Genomic DNA, 24,615 nt, shown 5'->3' on the forward strand with positions numbered 1-24,615 from the left:
AGGAAAACTACCAGACACATGAGGGGAAAAGAGTAAAACAGGAAATACTATACATAAACCCTCAAACCATGACAGAATTCTTCTGAATTGTTGTTGATAATCAGATCAGTTACATCACTGTCAGTAAGTCTGTTAGAAAAGCATTGAACAATGTGTCCTGCTCTCTGCATAGAAACACTTAATATAGGGGATATATTTGTGTGAAAATCTGTGCAGGTTTTTATCATTATGTAATTAGTATTTGAATGGAAATATGAATAATGTAAAAATCATCCTCAAATCATCATCAAATGTCCAAACTATCACTCTTACTGTTGCTTTAATATGTGTATGACAGTAGTAAACCAGACAAATGGAAAGGAGTGATGAGTGAGATTTATGCAGTCTTCCAGTATGTTAAAAGAGTAAAGGTGAAAAATGCTTCTGTCCTTGTAGAAGAAAAAAGTAGAAGCTATTCACCAGCTGCATTGTTTTCTCACCTGGCAACATGATTCACCACAGGAGCAAAGTTAGTTGGCCCGTACAGCTGCACTGTCTTCAGACTCTGATGGTATGCCTCTAAGATTCCCTCAATACCGTTGCAGTACGGATTTTCCATGTTTCCATTCTGAAAAGGAGAGTGAAAATCAGCTTTACGGACTTGGAGAATGCATGCATCAAACAAAGAAACACCGAGATCTTTATCAAAGCACACTGGTTTCATTAGATGTCATTTAATTGTTTGTTATTACCAGGTAGACCAGGTCATGCACAAAATCCATAAATTAGAATAAACACAGAAAATTCAAATTTAGTGGATGTTAGAAATAAAAAGAATGAAAAACCCTTAATAAAAATCCACTGAACTGATTAATCAAAGTTGAAATAAGGAAAGAAGTTAACTTCACCAGTGGAAACTCATGTGACACCCGTCCATCAGGGGGCAGTTTGGCTCCAAAGCCCAGAGCGGGGAACATCTTGTCGCTGTCATAGTCCTGAATGATCTCCCCAACAGCCTTCAGGGCCATGGCGTAGGCATTCAGCTGGTAGGGGTTCATGTAGTGCAGCGAAGTGGACTGGGAGGGGTTACCTGTTGAACAATCAATCACGAGGTCATTGTGGGTAATGAGGGACACTCATTACTCACTTCTAGAATGCAAGATAAAGTGCACCTCTTCTGCGATGACGTGACATTAAAAAACTATTTTGCTGGCTGCAGCCGTGGATCACAATTAACATGATTCCTGTCAGGTAGGGCTTCAATGTTCGATCCTAAGAGATGATGAATTATAACTTTTAATTCAGAAGTTGAACAGTGGGAGGAAAGCCATTGTGAGCATTAAATACCCCCAAATGACAAATTAATTGAGCATTTAGAAAGCTTGTAATAACTGTGACCTTCCCAAATATCCCTCTGTAATAACACATCGTGAAGTCATTCAGTATTAACAGCCCTGCTGGGATATTCTGGACGTGTTTCAGAAAATATTGTGGTCATTGCACCCAGTGAGGTTGCAGGTGACATGTGCTCACCATTTGATTAGTTGCACCTGCTACCTGATAGGAGAAATCTGCCTGGTCAGGTTGTGTACTCACAAAATGTAATACAAGTGATATTATCTGGTGTCCAGAGTGTAACAACAAATTGTTGTCACCTTGACCAACACCACGGTTAGACAAACAGTTTGGGGAAATTGACCATTCGCTAAGCCCCGTCCCCCTTAGTTACTGTTGATACACCTGTCAAGCTTTCTGTTTTCGCACGGCACATATGCAGTTTATTGACGTTATGTGTTTCAGCAACAAGAAAGGGCTACAACTCCATAATTTTGTCTTCTAACTTCCTGTCCACCCAAGGAAGTTGGAATGTGATGAGTTATGTAAATTGACATCTGCTACTTGTGATCACCTTGCACCTACATTTTAGCAAATATCTGTCCTGTTATAATATAATGTACGAGGACTGACAGACCTGGAAGAAAAAGACTTCAGCAGTTTGACAAACATCCACAGCTATTTTCATAGTGACACTAATTAGATCAGTTCTCCCACAGTACCGGGATTAGCTGTTCATGTTGCTGTTATAATAGTCATGGTAACTGGTCAGAATGTGTTGGTATTTGTGTTTTATTATGTCTTATAACAATGTTATAATGTTATGACAACAGAAGTTGTCCAAGTGTGGCCGTTCAAAACATGTGTTGATATAATACTTCTCCATACAAACACAGTGTACTGTGGAGACTCATTTGGTTAGTTTTACTATTACACACTGTCTAGTTTTCCATAACATAGGCTTATTATTGTGTAACAAACTGATTATTCATAATTATATTATTAATACAATATTACATATTGCATAGTTGGGTGAAAAGTTGTATTTTAACACATATTTATTGACCAGCTTCCAGACCAACAAAGCAAATATCAGCTGGTTTTGTGATTATTGGTGGCAACTGCAATAATGTTAGTGAATAACTTATTAGTTATTAACTAATAATGTTTGAGCCTCAGTCAGACACAGACTCAGATGAGGAGTCTGTTGTGCACCAAAACTGGCAACTAGCAGACTGGTAAGTGTAGTTAGCATCTTTTATTTGTTTATGTTGTTTGATAGCTTGTAACTGGCAGTGGCTGACACAGCGTTACTGGTTGTGAAACATACAATAATATCTGCTATGATGTTACAGTGTGTTCACATTGTTATTATGTAACTTGTAACTAGTAGACAGTGGAAGGAAGCTCCAGGGTCCGGTTTACATCCAAAAACTGCACACTCTACCATGTTTGCTGTCAAAACGTTCACTAAGCTGACACATTCTTGCTCTGTACTGACAAGTCCGCTCTGCGCTGGAGGTTTCAGGTTTCTTTGCTGGTGCCATTGCGATTGGCTTTCGAATTTGTTACGTACCAAATCTAGCTTGCCCAGAGTACGTTTGAATCTCAGATTTTAGGGACGTGTACAGGCATCTCCCCCTTCAGTAGAGGAATGTGAAAACACCTCACTAGTGACAAACCTTGACACAAATCAGTAAAGTCAAGGTCTGACATTTTAGGGGACATAAACATTAGAAAAACACATTTTTGAGTGCAACACACAATAAGCTAATAAATAGCTTTGCACCAAAGATTGTCTTTTTAATCCGATATCTGTTGTGGATGTGGTGGTATCAGGTCATATGACCTCCTCATAAATGTGGAAGTTTGTTCCCATCTTTGAGAACTGTATAGTAGGCTGTATGAAATGATCAGGACAGCGACTTTTTACTTGTATTTACTATAGCTGAAAATAGCTACCGGAAGTTAAAAGACAAAACTGGATATGGAACAAACAAAAAAATGGGCGGGTCGCATGATAACAGTGGCAGTTTTACCAACAGAAGTCTTTTAAGTAATTTTTGAAACAATGGGTCCTTGAGTCCTTGTCTGTCTGTCTGGCATTTCTAGCAAACAACTGTCACTAGCACCTATGAAGTGTAGCTAGCTAAGTAGCTGATTAAGGTAACATTAGCTCCACGAGTTGATTGAAAACGTCGTCCCTGACTTGCTTTAAAATGTTTCCGGCCTAGTAGCTATAATTGGACAATTTTTCCAATTCCAATAGTGTAATTAGTCTCAAGTGTGGTCCTTTTACACACTGAGAAGTCTTTATGTCAAGCTGAGGTTTTTACCCCATTTGCTTTATTTTATTTGTGCTAAAATGATTGCTATAACCTTAATTTAGAGTGGAAGAGCTATCCAGGAAAGGATATCACTTATAGGTGACAATGTGTGTCCGCATCGTCTGCTTGTGTGATTGATTCTGAAATCCGGCATGCCACAGTCAAAGAGCACTACTATCTAGTCTTGCCACCCCTGCACACATGCACTTTGCCGTTAGTATCACTCACCATTAGATGCTGTGAAATCGATGGCCACAGTGAAATTGATCTGCGTCCTAGAATTGAGATGGAGAGGAGGACATGGGAAAAAAATCAACGACAGACCAGCCAGCAATAACAACATGACAGGCCCCATTAAATTCCAGTACTCTTACATCATGTCACACACACACATACACACACATTTTCTGATACAAGAAAAGATGATACCTAAAATGGATGCACATCATACACAAATAATTTCTTATGATGATATATTTACAAACAGATCAATATTTCATTGCCATTTCTTGTTTCTTTTCTGTCTTTTTCATCTGCGTTAAGACACAAAGTGCAGTTGCTTAGTTGTCAGATAAGATTTAAGTGATTACACTCCTCCATATATCTGATTTTCACCTCCACGAGAAGGAGCAGCAGGAGGTACCGAGGAGTCTTTGAGACACTGAGCTGGGTAACAAGCAATTAGACTGATGGAGCACTTAAGAGCAAATCATAATCCAATTTTCACTGCTGATGAAGCACTCCCCTATTCTTGCTAATTTACGACAAAGAGACGAAGGCTTTGGGGGCCGAACGACAGCCTCTCATTATCTATGAGAGCCCCCAGAGAGGAAGGCAAAAGAATGATAATAAAATGAATGCGTTAAAGATTCACATTAACCTTTCATTTTGAGGTGGGGGCGGAGAATATGCCACAGCCTGACTCTGCTAACCTTAGCATTAATTAAACCTAAATTCATTAATTCATGAGGGCTCTTGAATGTATCACTATCTCAAGTTTGCAAACTGTACATCTGCACCAGGAAATGAGGTGTTTTTCACTGTGATTGCCATTTTTTCTTCTTCAGTAGAAAAATTTGGTTTTAAATGTGTATTCACCCTCCATTCTGTGTATGCATGGGTGTTTTAGTGTGTGTGAACCTTTGAGCTAAATGTCAGTATTAAAAAAAAAAGCTGAGACATATTTTGCAGCTGCATTCTATTGAACCCTGGTAAAATAAGCCTCCTTGACAATTGTATTCTACAGTCTTGTTATGTAGTAGTAGTAGTTCTTTCTTTCTTTCCTACCATCTCCTTTTTTCCTTCTTTCTTGCTGCTTTCTAACACAACTACAGTTCAGCAACAGTTATTATACTTTTCTCTGTTGGCAAAATATCAAGTTTTGCTGTACATTTACTATCACACACTCAGCTTTTCCTGTTTTAGTTTTTTCCCTTTTACAACACCACTTCACTCCTAATTCAAATTCTAGGGGAGTAAAAGCTAATGTTGTTCAAATGATTAACCTGATATGAGTGCACTGAACCATAGTCAGCGTAGAGAGATGGCCCCTATCATTATATTCCAAGCATATTATGTCCTTTTGTTCCTTACTCCTGAGCTGTCCGAGTGCTGCGGATTTGGAGAGTGGGAAAAATCAACAGTCTGACGACATTTAATTCAGTCTACACTGAGGTGAAAGACATAAAAACATTATACATAAGACATAAAAGCCAGGGTTCACTTTGCATCATGATGAAAGCTATAACACCATATATTACAGAAAAGTGCCTTAAAATAGCTAGAGTAGAAAAGATTTTTACATGTAGTGTTTCTCCTGTTTTCATGCCGCAAAGAACTTGGACAGTTTAAGTGCCACACTTCCCTAACTTTCATCCATTTTCTAAAGAGCAAGAGGCTCCACATTTGCAAGAACCAACTCTCTAACGTGTCATCCAGTAAGCCTGAGTAATGTTAGGGGCCAGACCGATGAGGGTGATATTTTTGAAGTGAGGCCACTATACCTTAAGGTTTTTGTATCATAGATCAGCCAAAGCCAGGAACTGTCAGTGAAATCTGTCACACTTGTCAGCTCTGACACAGCCCATAAAACCCACGACAGCCTACCTGCTGCGATGGGACAGTGGAGATCAAAGCGCAGCCCATCCTGCCTGAAAGGCACACTTCACCTGAGACATACTTGATATTCAGCTCTATTCAAGCTCTAAAACTAGGCTGAGGTCGAAGAGTTGGTACCCACTGCACTGTGAAGACAGTTTGGCCTTAGCTAGCTCATTTTAAATATGTTTGCCACTTTAATTCTACAGAGAGCACCTACTGTTAACTTATAAATAATCTAAGTTTAACAGAGTTATGGTGCCGCTACATGAAAGATAAAGTGATAGAGATATATGCATTTTAATAAAATTTTTACATTTTTATATCTGGACAGATATTATAATTCTCATTATAGGTAATTTACTATCAAGAGGACTCTACAATAGTTGTGAAAAAAATGGAATCATCCTTTAAAGGATTAATGACACAGGCAAAACTTCATTCTTATTTTAGTAAGGTAGTTTTTGGCCATCGGTATCAGTAATTAATCAGAATTATCCTTTAAAGTTGCTATTAGCACTATTTTTAAATTAACAATTGCTCAAATGACTATGCGACTAATGTGAAAGGGGTCACTTGTAGTAAAAGCTCTGATAAACCCACTGTATGCTACCTGCTTAGCACCAAACGGCAGACAAACAAAGTTAGCGACTAGCTGGTGAACATATAGTGGAGCATTTAGCAGCTAAAGAGCCAGATATTTTTCTCGGGAGTAGGTGGAGATAGAAATAGAAATAGAGCTGAAAGGAGAGTGAAAATTGGCTTTACATTTGCCAGGTAGCTAGAAACATGACTCCAATGCTGATGTTGCTCAGTGTCTTTTGGATGTGTGAATGGGCAATAGTTTGCTAACTTGCCATAACCATAACTTTTTAACTCAATAATATGTCAGTGTTGGGTTTGCAGACTGTTGCGCTGCCTCCAAGTAGCCAATGAAATCAATGAATGCAGGAAAACAAGGAATCTTTAATGATGACCTTGTCCTAAACAGGTAGGTATGAACGTGAAATCTAACCAATTAAACCATCACAATTTTTTAAGTAGTCAAACCCCTCCACCCTCCTATCAAATCAAACATAATTTTTCTCCTTAACTGATATTCCATTGGTTTACACTTGAAAAAAAATCTTACTATATGTTTAACCACGTCATTCCCACTCACCCTCCTTTGATGTAATCTAAGAATGTGAATTCTGACTCCAATGAGAACGAGAGCAGGGTCACCTGCAATTAAAGACAAGGAGAAACATTGTATTAAATGTGGAGGTAATGATCTTTTTCTCCTAAATACAAAAAGACCTCCACATCTTGACTGTGGTTCAGCACTCGACACTCACTTTGGTAAAAGATGTGAGCCAGCTGTTTTCTGATGATTGATTAATTTACATTGCCAAAGGACAAGTTTGAAGAGAGGATGCGATGCATTTGTATGCATTACTTGCATATGCCCACACTGCTGCGTAAGTTGTATGAAAATTGATGTCTCAATTGGTCGTTGGTGTTGCCCACTTACATACCACCCAAAATATACATCTGGCATAGTCACCTACGGTACCAAATAGTATATAATGCACAGTGTGTGTGTGTGTGTGTGTGTGTGTGTGTGTACAGGTAATAAATAGGTAACTACTAAGTCAGTTCTTTTGTTTTAGCTGAATTTCAAAACTACAACAAAGCTTATTATTTTGCTTTTTACCAAATGTTAAATGTTTTAATTGAGTGATGTGTGATACAGGAATTAATGAGGAAATCTACTTCTTTTTTTCACAACATAGAAAGCACAGATAGGCATCTTCTTCCAAGGAGCCAACACTTCCATGATAATTAAAGAGGGAATAATTTAACAGAAGAGAAGTAGGTGTGCAGCACAGTGCCAGTACTGGTTTGCTGCTGGAGCCATACTCACTGTTCCAGAGTTGACATATTTCTTTTTCTTCATTTTCTTCTTGGTATTAATCACCTAAAAAATAAACAACAAGAGATACAGGTGATCTAAAATGAACATATTTAGCCAAAACTGCTTAGAAATAATATTGTGGCTTTAAAGCAAAATATTATGTAATATAAAACATGATTATTTCATGTACAACATAGGTACTAATCATATACACACATACATATTTGTTCTACATGTTAAAATAGAATTTCTATTACTTATCTCACCCTCTTTTACACACACCCTTTCACAACCTGCAGTTTTACTATGTAATTCCTTCCTAGTTAGGCGCAACAAATGTAGTGAAGGTGTGTATGTGGGTAGCATGAGGACAAGTGCAGGCCATTACATAAATGTATGCAGTTTGTAGGCAGGATGAACAATGAGTTTGTCCATGCAAGTGAGAAATTAAGGAAGGAAGGAAGGTGAGAAAGGATGTGTGTGCATGACAGACTGGATATTGGGGAAAGTGTAACTCATGTAAGATCACTCATAAACACTTAATATAGAAAAACTTCATCTTGAGTAACTTATATACGTCAATCACAGTTTTAAAGGTGACCTATGTAAGATTCTGAAGCATTTTATGTATTAATTTTATGTATTAATCACTTTTTATTGCCAATTTGTCAATGGGTTGTAACATAACTGAAAAAATTAGATATTCCCCAACTTTCTCCGTTGCCTATGGACTGATTTCTATGTAAAGGACTTAGGTCAGTTTTTCTGGGAAATTTCAAAGGATGTGACGTTTATGTGCTCTCCCGAGCCTTCTGTCTCCGCTTCCCCACAGTGTCAACAGTGTGTGACTGTGACACTAGCTAACATTAGCTTAGAAATGGAGTCCGTTAACGTCAAATGACCAGCACCCACCACAACACAGAGTTGTGGCTGGCTGGCTATCGTTAGTGAGCAAGCAAGCTAGCAAAATACTATCTGAGTGGATATGTTATTTGGCTAGCTTGCCAAATTACTTCACCAGCTAATGTGATTCATGATACTAACTTATGTAACTGTGTTGATTTTAGCCAACAATAAATTATGTAATGGTACAAAGCAAAAGTGTATAACAATTGCTTTCTACTAGCCAAGAGCGATGCAAGGCAGGGGCAGCCAACTACTGTAACTGTAACCTAACCTTAGCTGGGGTTGGCCGGCTGGATGTGGCTGGTGTTGGTGTTGGCTGATGGGGTGATTTGCAAACGGTAAGCTAGTTAGTATCATGGAGTCAATGGTCCAAATAAAATATAGGAACATTACAGATAGTAATGTTATTCTAAATATGATTGTAATTTATTTCCCAGCATTCAGTGTTCATTTCAGCGTTCAGTCTTGTATATGTCACTTTTGGCCAATGCTTAGGATGATGCTCACTTGCGCCTACGGAGTGTGAGCGCGAGCAACAGGATGCTGACTGCAGTTCACTTAACGGCCAAAGGTGTCATTATTAACAAAGGTTTTCTGAAAGTTACATGTTGAACCTTTAAAGGGGACAAGATTGGAAATTCAAACCTAAATCTGAGGCTACAAAGAATCGATGGGCAGGTTTAAGATACAAGACTTACATTTACTTTATCAGTATTCTACCAGCTCCAGAACAAAGAGAAATGTCAATCCAGAGACCAAAGATGTCTCAGCTCATTACCTCATTTCTCTATGGCTGCTAGGCATTAAAGTGACAGCCCCTAATTTAACATGGATTTGTCTGACACACTGAACAATCTGCTGATGCAAAAACTAAAGGGCCTTTCAGTCTCACTGGGAGGTAGAGAGGAATCAAGAGTAGCGTATAATGTAAATGACATCCAAAAGACAGGTATTTGTCCTTTGGCTGAAGGTCACCAAACCACAGAGGCATGAAGGTATTGACATGTCCTCCTTTATGGTAAGATTTTGACTTTCAAGTGTGAGATTTTTTTTTACTAGGGTTGATATTCAATAGTATCCTTGATACTCATCATTGTACAACTGAAACATGACCTCATGAATTTACACAATAAATTCTGTTCTGGACAAAACAAGTAGTTTAAAAAAAAATAAAGACAGAACACACCCATGTCATTTTCAGGCCTTGCCCATCAACCTTGGATTCTGGGATGAGACATTTAAATGAGTTGGGTTTGTCATTTGCATTCAGAGCTGTATTGTGTGCTATTAAGAGACACAGTAAGCAATCCCATGAGAAGTATTGAGAAATGGCTATGATCATTCTAAATCCCTGGTTTGTTCTCCTATTAATCCAGTTTTATGCTGCTGCTAATAGCTCCATTTCTGTGTGTCAGCATCCAGGTTATTATTGCAGCAAAATAAACCTTGAAGTTTGAAAAGAAGAACATGGGCAGAAGAAATATTTAATTGGATGTATAACTGCTTGGGAAAGGTGGGGAGATCTGCACAAATACTGTACCACCATAACTTTTTCAATATGTTTTTTGTAACTCTTGAATAAATGCTTTTTTTTTTTTTTGCTGCAGGAGTAGAAGATATTCATGCAAAGGAATGTGCTGGAGTAATTGAAAACAGTGCAACAGTGATAGTGAGATAGAAATGTCACTCATGTCAGGAATGAAATCCAAGACACCCGGCGTAGAGGGATTCCAGAGCCTAGGAGCCAACAGACATGTTGTTAAACTGTGAAAATACTGGAATTACTCACCTCGTACACATTGAACTGGCTCTGCCCTCGAGCTAGCTCTCGGTAGCTGGTCGTAAAATCCCCAATGAAGTCGTGGCTGGGAGAAGGAATAAAAGGAGAAAAATACCAGCGTGTAAGAAAAAACATCAGGTACAAATAACAGGACAGATGTTTGGGACAAGATGGAACTTTGTGACAGGAAATGATCAGTTCCTCGGATGAATATTTCTGAAAAACTTTCACCTTAAACTTTGCTCACGTTTTAGTTCATAGTTTTTAATTTGAAGATGGGTAGTTCTATAATTAGATGTTGAACTGCAGGTTAACGATTCCTTAATTCAATACCAGTAGTGTCATGGCTTGGCAGTCACACTCACCTGCCATCCCTGTCCCAATCATACACCTCCACCTTGATTGTTCTGGGAAAGAAATCAGACACACGCACACAATCAGGTTAGATTTTAAAGCAGTATGCTAGTTGGCAAACACTCTTACCAAAAGGTCTATTGAGTAGCTCGTTCTGGAGCCATCAATCATGTCATGCGATCTTCCTTATCAGATGGAGTTTGCCCAGTTGTCATTGAATTATAAATGTTCTCAACTCTTAAACCAACTAGGACAAGAAATTGCCAAAAGGTGCTCAAAAAAATGGAAATTTGAACATCAACAATGGAAAGATGGAAAGCTCCAGAAGAGCTACTGAGGGATCTTCTAGTCATTGTTTTGCCAACTGCAGTTTCAAAGGTCAAGAATGAACTTTAAATATCAGCATGCCAGATGTCCGTACAATTAGAATGATACCATGTGACAAATGTATTACCTTACTGTATTTGGACAGACACGAATTCAAGCATACAATGTATAGAATAATCAATCTGCAATGAGAGACCGCAGTTCTCTAATTTTGGCATCAGACCAATTTACAGCCAGAAGTAGCTTAGCTCACCAGTGTCTGTCTGTTGCTTCTGCTGGAGTGTTAAGTGCCAAATACACAAGGCTCATCATCACTATTGGGTGCTACGAGGAAAAGAATTTATTTATTTACCTAAAAGAGTCTGTTTGGTGCATTAATGACTGAATGATTCAGTGGGCTAAGTTGATTAATCAAAATCACAACAGTAATCATAGCTATGTAAAATGAAAAAAAAAAGATATTTTTAAATATTTAATGTTTTGAAATAGGGCTAAGGGACCCCCAAATCAATTAAAACAGATGTCACTTTGTTCTAAAACTGGCTTGCCAGCTTTAGAACTGAGCAGCTGGCTGCATCTTGCAAGAGAAAAAGTCAACTCATATAAAGCACTCCTTCCAAAAACTGTAACTTGCAAACTGCAGCACATGTTAACTTCCAACATTCAAAAGAACATCAGAAAACAAAAAGACACTCTGATGACATTTTACACAAATGCAGCAGAAACAGTGTCCCTGCAGAGTGGAGAAAAAAATGAAACTTTTTTTGGCACTTTCATTCCGGAGTCACATTGATCTCACCCCCATGTCTCCCCTCTCTCCTCACTTTGTCTTACACAAGTACTGACACCAGCCCAGATCCAAAGAAAATAGAGGCTAGCAGCACATCAGAGACTCTTTCCTGTCACTGAGGAATTGAAAGATCCCTGAAATAAGCCCAACTTCCTCCCTGCCACCTGGCCCCTGTCGTTCTGTGGTGACAGTTTGTTCTTTTGAGGTTATCTTCAAGGCTGTGAGCTAGAGAAAATGTGCTTGTCACCTAGGTGGTGGAAACATGATGCTTCTGTTCCAGTGTGGAAAAAGTGAGGGAATAGGTGGAGGTAAGATAGATACACAAAGAGAATTGCAGAAACGGAGAAAAAAAGGGAAAGGCAGAGAAAAGTCAGTCATCCCTTCCCCTGACCAATCTATATGCAGTGCTGGTGCTAGGTGTAAGTGGTGCAGTTTTAGTACACCTCAATTTACTCAAGTAAAACCAGGAAGCTGTCATCACGCCAGCTCAAAGCCTTTGCCATCATTTTATTTCAAATCCTAACTTACAGCTGCATCAAAGGACTCAGATCCTTAAGTGGCCCCTTGAACAATAAACACTCCAAAACTAATCTTCCACAGATATCTTCAGCTACTATTCTAAGGCATCTTTAATGAACACGACTCATCTTCAGTAATGGAGGCGCATATAATTGAGGGGGGAAAAGGAGACTGAACAATTCTTCAGCTCCAATTACACAGATCTGTCTGTGATCTTTTGCCAGGGACGAAAATAGATGATGTTTGAGTCACCCGGGCTAGCATGTTAATGAGAAAGAATTGATTCTTTTGATGTTTTTAATGACTTATCAGGATTAAAATATATACCTTATAAACAAAGGAAACACAGGGGGTGTGAAGGATGCATACATACAAAGAATTTCTTAACACATCAATTGTTGAATGCTCCCAAACAACTTGGAAGCACCTTTCATTTCCCCCCTCTCTCTTCACACTCTCTCATCCTCTTCTCCTTGACTTACTCATCTGGAACGGGGTCTTTGACATATTGAATTTCTGTTTCTCCTTCTGTAACACTGCAAGTATACTTGCCTGTGCTGCCTGTTATCTGCTATTCTCCTCTCCTCCATTTCTCCCCCTGTCCTCCTCCCCTATCACTTTCCCTACTTTCCTTTTCTTCCTCCTACTCTCCTCTTCTTTGCCAAAATGTAGTCTGTTGCTCCCAGAGCAGAGTGTATCTATGTATGCAGAGATGGATTTGTTCAAGGATACCTCAAATGCTCGCTGTCACCAGAGACTCAACTGGATCCTGTCACTTGAAGGACAGTCTGCCTAATCACTGCGTCACTTTGTCGCCAGCCAGTAAAGTTGTATGGTGGAGGTGTTTTTATCCTTGTCTGCGTGTTTGCAAGATGTTTTAAAAGGTTACCAGCAGATTTGACTAAAATATGGTAGACAGATAGCCTTTGGCGATGATTCAGATCTGAGATTTCAGAGTGTTGTTTCCTAGCAATAACAAGCAACACCTTCCCAATGACAGATTTTAGGCAGCAACACTTGTGCACGGTCCAGTTTAGCCTTTGTTCAGTGTGGCTGCACATTATTATGGATGTTGCCTTTGTGGCAGAATTTAAAATTATGCTTTTTTTTCTCTGTAACGTAAGTTAATACCCAAATCAAAAATCCTGTTCTTTGCCTCAGATACCAATGTATTGGATCGATACATTGCTAATGGTCACGTGACATATAGCTTTTGGATATCTTGCTCATTACATGGCCAGATTGTATTTAAGAAATGTGCAGGCAATGTTTTTTTTCTTTTTTTAAATTTGAATTTTGTGAAGCAAACTCGCCCCACTCAACTACAAGCACTTATAAAGCAGGACTGTTTTCTTTATCTCGCTCCTGCCCACCCACTCCAGCTGGATTTCTGACCATTACCGCCCACTCCCGCAATGTGTGTGTTCCAGACCGCCCGCTCCCGTCAGCAGCAAATTTTAAACCGCCCGTTCCTCTAGTGCAGATGACAGTGAGATCTACAGTCAGTTCCATACACATCCCACAAGGACGTTAATTGTTGTAGGATACAAGACTGTCACTGAGAGAGGCCGTGGAACTGAAATGCAAAATTTGTTTTTCCATCTTCTGACTTGAGAGTTTGAGAGTTCCACAGACACAAGTCTGAAGTGCACTGTCTGCCACATACTTATAAGTAAGAAAAAAATAAAATCATAAGAGTTCTCTCACATTTAAAGACCATCAGAGTAAATGGCACTTTGTTCCAGCAGGAGAAATAGAGTGCAGCACTATTTTTCAGGTGCCTATGCTCCAGCTTATTTGTCTGGCTTAAGAGAGAAAGTCATGCAATCAGCTGGAAGGATGCATTGTCTCTCAGAGACGCAGAGACATTGCGTCTTCTTCTCGTTGTTCCATTAGTGTTGTCAGTTGGGACGGCAGAGTGCCCCTTTTGGAAGTCGCTCCAACTTCTCCTTTTGCCCTGTGGTGCATCTAACGAGAGGAACATGTCCCAACTAAAGCACTGATCTAATTAGAGCAAAGTAAATCAGCAGTAGGTCATCCACTGACACACTTGAGCGGGCTAGTACTCTCAACAGATAGCGGTGCTTCAATGCCTTCTCCAGCATGTGCTGGACTTGGAGTGAGAGAGAGTAGAGTAAGTGCCAACCCAGATACAGTTTGCTTAGGTTTAGGCCCCAAAGCTACTTGGTTAGGTTCAGGAAAAGAACATGGTTTGGGTTAGAATAACTACGTCAACGTTCAACTACAATCAACGTTGACTATTGGTTTCACACAGGAAACGAACCCCGATCTCCTGTGTGAAAGTCCTATGTTTGACCCATTATCTTTATGTTTGATTCTTAAGTACATTTAATAGCAAATACTTCAGTAGAATTTTGAGATCAAGACTTCTTGAGTTGTATTCAGGCTTGAATTGATTAACCGTTGATCAATATATTAAAATAATTTTGCTTCAATTTTTGCTGGCCTCTTCTTTAACTTTGTATTCAACATAATACCTTATTATCTCAATGAAATGTACTGAAACAAATGTATATGTGACGCAAAAAGGCTATTTATTATTTTGACTGGTATATATATACTTGGCCTGTGGATTTTTTCATCTACCAGTCCCTTTAACGATGATTCAAAAAGTTAATTTCAGACACTGGAAACTTAATTTATGTCAAGTGAATCCAGAGGCTGTGTGAGTTTTTGGCTGTCCAGAGTGTTAAGGGTTCTCCAAATTCACAATTTATTTGCTTGAGTCCACAAGGGGCCTTCCACAGAGACTTTGCTGAATTATTTGCATTAGTTTGTTATAATCTGCAAAGTTAGACAGGTAATGGTTGTGAGGATTCTCCATTGAGGGTTTAATGTGAATATAACATTAGCAGTGTTTAGCATCACATCATATAAAAGGAAGGAAGTTTACTGTTCATACCAACCATACTTTTTATACTATGTAAACTATGAATCTTGCATAAGTTGCTAATATCAATGTAGTGAAGAACGGTTCAGAAAATACTTTATAAATACAGGGCTAGAAATTTCACTTCATCTCCATGGATCTCACGTCCAGCACCCTCGCAGACTTGACATGATGATGGAGAGCATGTCATGATACATATGACAGGAGTCCATGAGGGTGGACATTTGGATTCAGCCTTTGATGAAGACGCTGTGGGTCTTGCAGTGAACCAAATGGACAAAAGGAAACAACAATGTTGCATGTCAGTCTCTGTCAAACGCCTTGTTCATACCAGTAAGTCTAGGACATTCGGCCAGGACTGCCAGGCTCTAATTAAGGCAATAGTGGTTGAGCACTTCTCTTGGTTGACAAACTGATCTTTATCAATTGAGGGGTTGTGGCCCCTAGTTCATTTAAACATACACTTTTGACACATGTAATAGAAATTGATCTGAACTGATTTAGTTGATTTTTCCCCCTGGCTCTTTAGGGTATGGGCACCACATCAGCATCAAATAAAAGCTTTTCAAATGAAAGTTTTCCTTCAGTTGATGGATGAAAACAGTTATTACATACAGTAGATCAAAAGCATTGACAGCCTTAAGAGCCGTGTTTGTTGCATGAACACAGCTTGGATGATAATGCACCATTGCAGGGGTTGAAAAAATTATTTATTAGTGAGCCTCAAGAACTATATAATTAAAAAGACAGACAGACAGACCTTCCCACTCCTCCCTCATAGAAACATGGACACAAAAAACAAGCAAACACTGACACAAAGTTTATTCCTCACCCACACACAAGTATATAACCTCTTTATAGCGCTGTCTTTGTGATATTTCAAGACTTGCAGCATTTCAGGCTGTTTCAGCTTGTGGCTTGTCACATTTTATTATACTCGACGTGTGGGCATGTGTGTGTGTGCATGTTTGCATGGCACAGGAACATTTTAAGAAGTGCCCTTGATGTCCAGCTCAGTCCCTTGTGTATAATTGGCTCTGACAGGGTAGTGACCCCTTCTTGAGCTTGTGTGTGATTGGCTGGCTCACACAATTTCACCTAATATTTCCCAAGTGTCAAATACTTTTGGAGGCAACCCCATATAGCCATGACACAACCCTATCAGTAGCTCTGTTCCTGTCTGTCTGTTTGGGATTTGCTGCAGTTTTCTGAACACACACCAGGTTCTCAGCATTCTCAGTAATTAGAGTTTTACTGCACACAAAGAAGATGGGACAGACACCTTTGTGAGAGAGGCAGAAAAAAAGATACAGTATGCCACATGAAATCCCCCCCCCATAAAAGTAATCTGTCTGTCACTCGTTTTTCATCTTCCCTTGCGGCTCCTTCATGATTTAGCTTGTTTCCTTCCCAGCACTGTCTTTTAAATTAGAGGCAGGCAGAAAAGCTGAGAGAAAAATGAATTCATATCCCCCCTTACACAACGTGTCTACATTAATTATGTGCCAACTGGGAAGAGAAACCCATCGTTATTTTAGATATTTAGTCTGTAATGTAATCCGTTGTTTTCTATGGATAAAGCGTATAAGCAAAACCATGATATTAAGAGTATTGAAAATATTTGTTGAATTGTACATTCATACGTTTATTTGCTATCTTATTCCCTCGTATACATTTTCTTAATTATAATTTTTTTCATCAACTGACCATTTGCTAAGCCATCAGCCTTAGTTACTGTTACTATGTCTGACAAGCTTTCCGTTCTTGCACAGCACATGCAGTTTACAATGATAACATGGCAGATTTACCACTCAAAATTTTTATAACAACTGGTCCTTGATTTCAGACAGAGGCAGACACAAGCAGCCTTCTCATTTCTAGATGGCAACCATTGATTTTGCTAAAATGACAACTATCAAAAGCAGAATTTATCAGTTGTAGCTAGCTAGTTAGCTACGCTAATGTTAGTTCCATGAGTTGGTTAAAAACGCTGTCTCTGGCTGACTTTTTAAGGTCTCCAGCTAACTCATTTTAAAAGGAGAATCTTATGAACAGGTTTTAAATATATACTTGATTTTCTAAGCACACGGGAGCAGAAATGGTATTTATTTCTGCTGGTTAAACTCAATGATGCTCAGGGTTAGGTAATGGCTGTCATCCATACATATGTTTGTCAGTCAGAGAGATTCTGATTAGAGTCAAGAAGGCAGTTGGTAGATTGAGCCAACAGAAATCAATGAAGGCACTGGGGCTGACATTATTGACTATTCAAGGTGTGTGTGTGCAAGTATTCTTATGTGTGTATGTGATGAGGTAGAAATAGAGGAGATAAATGGAGCCAAGTGCAGCAGTGAAAGAATAAACAGCAACTGTGGGGATCACAAAGTGTAAAGACAGGGGGAGGTTGCATTGTACCTGTCGTAGTCTCCATTGCAGAGTGCTCTTACTGGGATAGTGAAAGGCTGCCACACTGGATTTAATGTGTTCTTCACCACCTCTGTTTTATGGCAGATAGTAAACCTAGAGGAGAAGGAAGAGGGAAGTTGGGAAAAGACATGTTCAAAATGAGATAAGTATTTGTTAATTATACAAGCCAGGGAGAGAGATAAATATGCAAATAAGAGGTGGAGCATGCAACTGAAGAGACTGAGGCAAGAGGAAAGACAATGTCAAATACAATGACAGGAGAGACGCTTTAAATAGGGCTGTACCCAGCTTTGTTTACTGCTTGGCCTGCCTCCCAGCTATATTGTGTTTAAGACCACAGAGAATAATTTAATATTTCAGTCTGTCTTTTAAATCCTTTCCCTTGACCACAAGTCTGACAATGATATGCAAATGGATGGCTCTGATATCTGAAATGTTTCGCAGAGTCGAGCCACATAAATTCCTATCAAATACCCCCTCAAATATCCTCTCGAAAAGCACCAATGCATATCACTTCTTTTTTTTTCACCCAAAGCCTTGGATTACTTGTGCTCCATTGAGTGCCTCAAGCCTTTTAAAACCCTGTGATTCTTTTAGCCACACAGGCCTCTAATTTGTACCCCCCTCTGGCACCAACAACGGATACTTGGATGGAAAAAAAATACTGATAAAAGCTAGAAGATGGCTAATGAAGCACTTGCTAAAGCATCTCCGCCTAGATAGGGCTGACGTTGCCACAACTGCGTAGCCCCTTGGGAGGCTGAACAGCACTCTGGGAAAGCGTGGGGAGATGGGGGAGTGTTATGCATCGCTACGTGAATTGCCTCAGAAACTGACTGGGTATTTTTATTGATGGAAAATGAAGATTGTGTTTTATGCTTTTTAAAGTAATTGCCTCTCTTTCCTATTTGCTCTCCTGGAGTCATTTATGTAAGGCATAGTCATGGGACTTGTGGTTGTGTTGTGAACAGGATGCCTCTGTATGCAGCCTCTTAAGCCTCTGTAACCACTGCAGCTTTCCTCTCATACAGTACATATATTCTCATCCCTCTCTACTATACTGTATTTTCCCTAATGCTCTCTCTGTTTTTGCTCCCTCTTTCCCAGATTATTTCCATTTGAAGTTTTATTATGTTACTGTAATCTTTATGATTTTGTATTATACAACTCATTTTTCTGATGTCTCAAAACAGACTTTAATAGAAGCTAATTTATCCTGCTTTAAGAAAGGCAACCTAATATCTGACAGTGTTTTCTTAACATGGGCTTTGGAAAACTGTCATTTAAGTGTGGCTTTTGATAGCAGTTACTTCACTGTACCAGGACTACATCTCAGTGGAAAGTTTGTCTCAGGGGGCTTCCTCAAACAGCAGTCAACTGGAAGCACCAGCTCTTGCAGCCATCCTTTTGAAACACTTGGAATGACAAAAAAAAGAAAAAATCACATCAAGCACTCACGTTCCATCCTCGTTGCTTCTGTAGAAGACCATGAAAGGGTCCGACTTGCCAAAGAAGTCCTTCTTGTCCAGCTTGTTGGCACAGAACTGCATAGTAGCGCTGTCCTGCATGGATGCATGGAGATGTTGGGAGAGACGTGTGAGGTAGGTTGGGGGGAAGGGTATATCATAAGTTCTTCATGATTAAAGAATGGAAGGTATTATTTATGTGGCCTATTTCGCTCTTCTTACCCTACTTATTCTCTTTTATCTTCACAAATTACAGTGAGGCAACAGATGGAGGCAGCTGTCTGTGCATCACACAATAAGATTATGAATACTGCATGAATACAGTAGTCGATATTTGTACCTATGGGTGTGTGTATGTTAATCCTTATTTATATTTCTTGGCATAGTGTGAATAAATTATTTTTCACAGAGAAAGCAAAGAAGATACTTTATTAGATTTACATTAGAGTAACAAGTATATTAGGACAAATAAGTCAGTCCAAGGTAAACATGTGTGCACATTGATCCACTCACAACAACTACTGCAATAATAGCCACACTAGCAGACCTGTGAAGCTGTAATGGTTGTGACCATGGACTGTATATAAAGATGGGTGACTTCCTGTAGAATATTCAAAGTTAAAGTACAAAGCTGTTAATGAACATGATTGAGTAGAAGACCTAATGAATGTTCAGTTCAATTGGGTTCAGTGTTGTCACATCACAGCCACCATGAGTCACCACCTAACTACTGGAGACAAGCACAATTAGTTTCAGCGGGAGTGTAAGAATAGCAGGACTCACTGTCCTGTCCAGTAGACCCTAACACACAAACATACAAGTACAGATAGTCTACATGCACACATTCCATACAAATACCCACAAATGTAACACAGCTGCTGGAAAAAGGAAAGAAAGGATCAGAGAACTGTTTCATGACTCACATTATACAAAATTAATATTTTGGAAAAAAGCTCTTCACTAAAGTGTATAAGGATATGGCTGTAGACATGACTGTCCACTCTTTTACTGTCTGTGTAGTGCGAATGTCACCCGATTGCATGCTCTCGCTCTATGAACTATTGGCAGTCAGCCTACCATACACTCCAGTTTTATCTAGAAAGAACAGCCTAATGGTGTGTGTGTGTGTGTGTGTGTGTGTGTGTGTGTGTGTGTGTGTGTTCAAGTATGCAAGCACTGTAATCCCTAACCATAGTAACGTATCCACCCACAAGCGCGCCTGCTAACATTAGTGCCAGCTGTTTACCAAGTCTAATTCTAGCATGTAATGGTCATCAAGCTAACTTCTTCTGATACCTGTCACAACATCTGGAAAGCATCAGATGCTTCAAGTATATTTCAGCCTCAGAGAAACATCAAACACAAAGCATAGTTTCTGCTTTGTTTTGTTAATATGTTTTTAGGGTTGCTTTGCTTCTTGTTTTAGCCAAATAACATGATGGTGCACTTAATGTTGTTCTCGGGTTAGAGCCATATCCAGAACTTTTCATTATCATGAATATAACATTTTAACATTTAGGTTAAAATATTATATTTTAGATATAAATTATAACCATAGTTTCTGCTTCAGTAGTTATTAAGCAAAGAATTAGTAGATCAATCCATCATAGTGTGAAAAATATTTTTAAGTAATTACCTCTAAATTAATGTTGGTAAATTATTACTTTAATGACATAATTTCTGATATAATCATGATTAGTACATATGATATCCTTAATTAAAATGATGTTCTAGATTAGCATAGCATGTTTCTTCAGTGTACGGCTTAACCTTGCAAGATCTCTTTACCATACCTATATAGTAGAGCTAGACCGATTTTTTTGGTCGACCGATTTTATCGGCCGATATGGGCCTGTCACAGACATGTCGGTATCGGCGTATATATATTTTCCGATAGGCACTGATATAAAAACTTTTTTTACAGAACATATAATGCAGAAAACGATGCTTGGGATGATTAAGAAATGGTGTCATCACATAGTTTGTCCAGCAGAGCGTGCGCTGACATTGTTTACAATACTCTCAGTCATCACTTTCTGTAGCACACGTGGCAGAGTGCATCACAGCTGTGCAGACGGTGGTCTCAAGCGGTGTCTTCACGGTAAGTTGCTAACTAGTTTGTGACATACATACTGGTACATACATACTAATAAACAATGACTCCACCATTTTCCCTTTTCAATATAACTAATAATGTTAACCCTGTCCATGACAACCATCATGTCACTCATGCTTATCGCATCTGTTTGCTATGTTAGCCAGCTACAGTTTGTCATTACAGTCAGTAACATAGCATATTAAAAGGTAAGCATCAGAGCATCTTTCTGCAGCTGAGCAGACGACGGTGCAGTGGTGGATTGAGTCTGATGAATGTTGATTTCACGCGACGTTGTTACCTAGTTGGTGAGACGCAATGCTGGAAAGTAAACAAACAACGTCCCCATCTTTTACTCTCCGTGACAACAAATTTATTATACTCGTGAAATATTGCTAAAGATGACATGTTTTGATAAGCAATTAATTTGTTTAAGAAAGCAGCCTTCTGAGTACCTTTGCATAGTCATAATGGTCATATTTTTATTCCAGCTCAAAAATTCACTACATCTGCCGCCGTATCGGTAATTTATCGTTGAATTTTTCCCTTCTAAAATCGGTATCGGCCTCAAAAATCCCATATCGGGTGGGCTCTAATATTTAGTAGTGGTAACAAATTTCATATACATTTGCTTTTTGCATAAAATATTCTAAAATTATAAACACAAAAATATAAACATCAACAAAGCTGTTAGTTGGGAGAGTAAACCTTAATTCTGGACATAGTTTGGGTCACCTACACCAAATACAGAGCAAAAAAACTCCAGAGCAGCTCCCTCTGGAGACACAAAGGTATACAACTTTTTTTCACATATGCAGAAGTACTCCCTCAAGACCCGTAAACAGAATATTATGTGTAAAATCAGTGGAGTTCCCCTTTAAGGTTGTGATGAGATCACTAATTTAATTTAAATTTCTTGCTTCTACAACCAAAAATTTGTTAAATTGAGTTGTTGAAACCGTAGGCATGCAGCCTTTTCAATCTCTTCACATCAGTAGGCCAGTAAAACACGACAATCATCTCCACAGTGGCTCCTCATTATGTTTTACTTTGAGAACAGCATGCTGCTTTTCTGCTATTCTGAAATTGCCCTTTACATGACCAGATTAAGCCAGACTTATAAAAAATGTGTCCTATAATATCACATGGATTCCCAAAATATAAACAAAGCGATTTCAGTTACAAAGAGCAGATGTGATTTTCACATTTAATGACTAGAATTGCATTGTACTATTATCATCAATTTGGCAACAATTAATCAGTTAACAAAATTCTTTGCAGTGCACAGTGGTATATTTATATGAAGAATTAACCGTGTCTGAAGGTGACCTAAGGCTATTGTGGATTCAAAAGATGAACTAGCAAAGACCATATGTACCTTTAAATAAATCAAAGACCAGTAGCAGATGCTGGGAGATTAATTCTCACTGCAAACCAACTCTTACTCTTTAGTATACCCTCTCTCTCTAACAAATAAGCCTGGTTGTGCATTTTCTCCACCAGTTGTTTGTCATGAAATGTAGCGCTTTTACCAACCCCAAATATAAATCACTTGCCTGCTGTTGAGACTTTTACTACTTGTTTACTATTACTTGGTTCTCCCTGTGTGGTGCAGGGAAGGGGCCCGACTTATCTCTGGCATATGGGCTGTAGCTAATCTCTGAAACACAGTGGGTTCATTACAGTATGTTCAGATGCTTTAACAGTAGATTGTCAGACCCCGAGGCCTTACACTGGGCAGGCATGGTGTCACTAATGATAGCTTAATAGCTTTTTAATGTTGCAGTTTGCACCTTGCATCTGGCTGTGTGCCGAGTGGCAAATCAGCAAGAGAATGTGTGCAAGGATGCAAGTGTGACAGACTGTGTGTGAGTGAGACCAGGAGTGTTTCTGTGCACATATGTTGATGCCCATTTTAATTCCTGTATGCATCTTGCCACAGTGTCCTCTCTGTGTCTTTATCGCACACAGCCAGGCACCGCGCAGCACACACTTCCCTCCGACACACTCATGAACACATCCACTCCACTCCAGCAGTGAGCAGAACTTTATCTGTATTCCTGCCCTCACCCTGATGACACACATACACACCACATGTCTGCCATTTGGCACAACCCTCCTACACAGAAGACTCACTCTCTCACTCTCTTTCATTTTCTTAAAAACACTACCTAAATCCTCCAGGGCACTGCTGGCTCCCATGCTGCGTACTGATTGACACACAAGCAGTTGAATGCGCTTATGTCATCTGAACATGTGAAAGTAGAAACATTAGATTTAATTTAATCTCTGTTGCTTTCTGTCTTCTACCCCTGGATACTGGATGTGTGTGTTTGTGTTTGTTTTCTATTTCAACAAGTACCTAACTTCAACAAGTACTGACTGACATCGTAGTCTCTCTACACATGAAAGTAGAGTTCAAGCTTACAATTTAGGCTGCACTGGATTGCAGCGCACATACAATTTTAAAACTCTGAAGACACATTGAGAAGAATGTTTGTCCCTGCACCTTAATAAAAGTGATTAAAGAAACAGCCGTGGGCTCCAGTTTTCTCGGGGACTCAACTATCAACAAGCATTATGTCACGCTGAAGTGCAAGATACAGTGCAGTAAGATCACAGCACCTTCATTCAGTCAAATTTTTTAAACTTTTTCTTTAAAAATTTTCTGATAACCCCGAGACCCCTGCCTACTCCTGCATGCACACTTATGTGCATACAACATGTGCAAGCTCACTAACATATTAGGCAAACACATACACACATACATAATATAACCAGTAGCTTTTCTAGGATCTTTCTGGTCCGTGTCCCCAGCTAAATAAAATATATAAGAAAATAAAGACCGACAAAGTGAGAATATTTATTAATTGTGAATTGTAAAAGTGAATCCATGCAGTGTAAGAACCAAGTTCATTAGTTGTTTCATGCAAGATTGTCAGTTATGTCACAACACTACCAGAAATCTACATTAAACTTAGCAAGTATGCAACATTGGCTCTCTGGGAGTTACTGTAGACACCTACTACAGCAGATCAAAGGCAAGCTCACTGGCAACATTTACAGCAAGTTTGTGTGTCAGTTGTGTGGAAGGAGTGTTTCTCCTGCTGCAACCTGTTTTTCTAGCATTCATTCAGTGAAATGCCCTAAATGGAGTTTAACTTGTCATGTTGTTGCCTTACTACATCGACCATGTCATGCAAGTTTAGCTACTTATTGGAAAAAAACTATCCAGATGAGAATTTAAAAAAACAACAAAGACCATAAATTAAACTGCATCCCGTCAACTTTGTATCAGTTTAACAGAGCTTATTTAGTGTAAACACAAGGTTTCACTGGTTTGCCATGGTAATTAAAGGACGTCCAGTGGCTTGCTGATCACGTTGCTCACAAAGTAATCGCAGG

At 39.1% G+C, this 24,615-nt stretch overlaps 1 protein-coding gene across 2 annotated transcripts in view; it reads right to left on the reverse strand.

Moving 5' to 3' along the window:
- The window catches only part of cpne5b (copine Vb), a 117,471-nt gene that overhangs the window by 13,890 nt on the left and 78,966 nt on the right, over nucleotides 1–24,615 (reverse strand). For both annotated transcript variants that reach the window (XM_044179893.1, XM_044179903.1), the window contains 9 exons: nucleotides 19,108–19,211; nucleotides 17,638–17,742; nucleotides 10,687–10,728; nucleotides 10,331–10,406; nucleotides 7,645–7,698; nucleotides 6,901–6,962; nucleotides 3,870–3,916; nucleotides 888–1,069; nucleotides 480–607 (listed from right to left, as the gene is read on the reverse strand). In XM_044179893.1, coding sequence (XP_044035828.1) covers nucleotides 480–607; nucleotides 888–1,069; nucleotides 3,870–3,916; nucleotides 6,901–6,962; nucleotides 7,645–7,698; nucleotides 10,331–10,406; nucleotides 10,687–10,728; nucleotides 17,638–17,742; nucleotides 19,108–19,211 — 800 coding nt within the window. The remainder of the gene's footprint in view (nucleotides 1–479; nucleotides 608–887; nucleotides 1,070–3,869; nucleotides 3,917–6,900; nucleotides 6,963–7,644; nucleotides 7,699–10,330; nucleotides 10,407–10,686; nucleotides 10,729–17,637; nucleotides 17,743–19,107; nucleotides 19,212–24,615) is intronic.

Source organism: Siniperca chuatsi, linkage group LG2 (assembly GCF_020085105.1).
Source record: "Siniperca chuatsi isolate FFG_IHB_CAS linkage group LG2, ASM2008510v1, whole genome shotgun sequence".
In the NCBI taxonomy this organism is placed as follows: Eukaryota; Metazoa; Chordata; class Actinopteri; order Centrarchiformes; family Sinipercidae; genus Siniperca; species Siniperca chuatsi.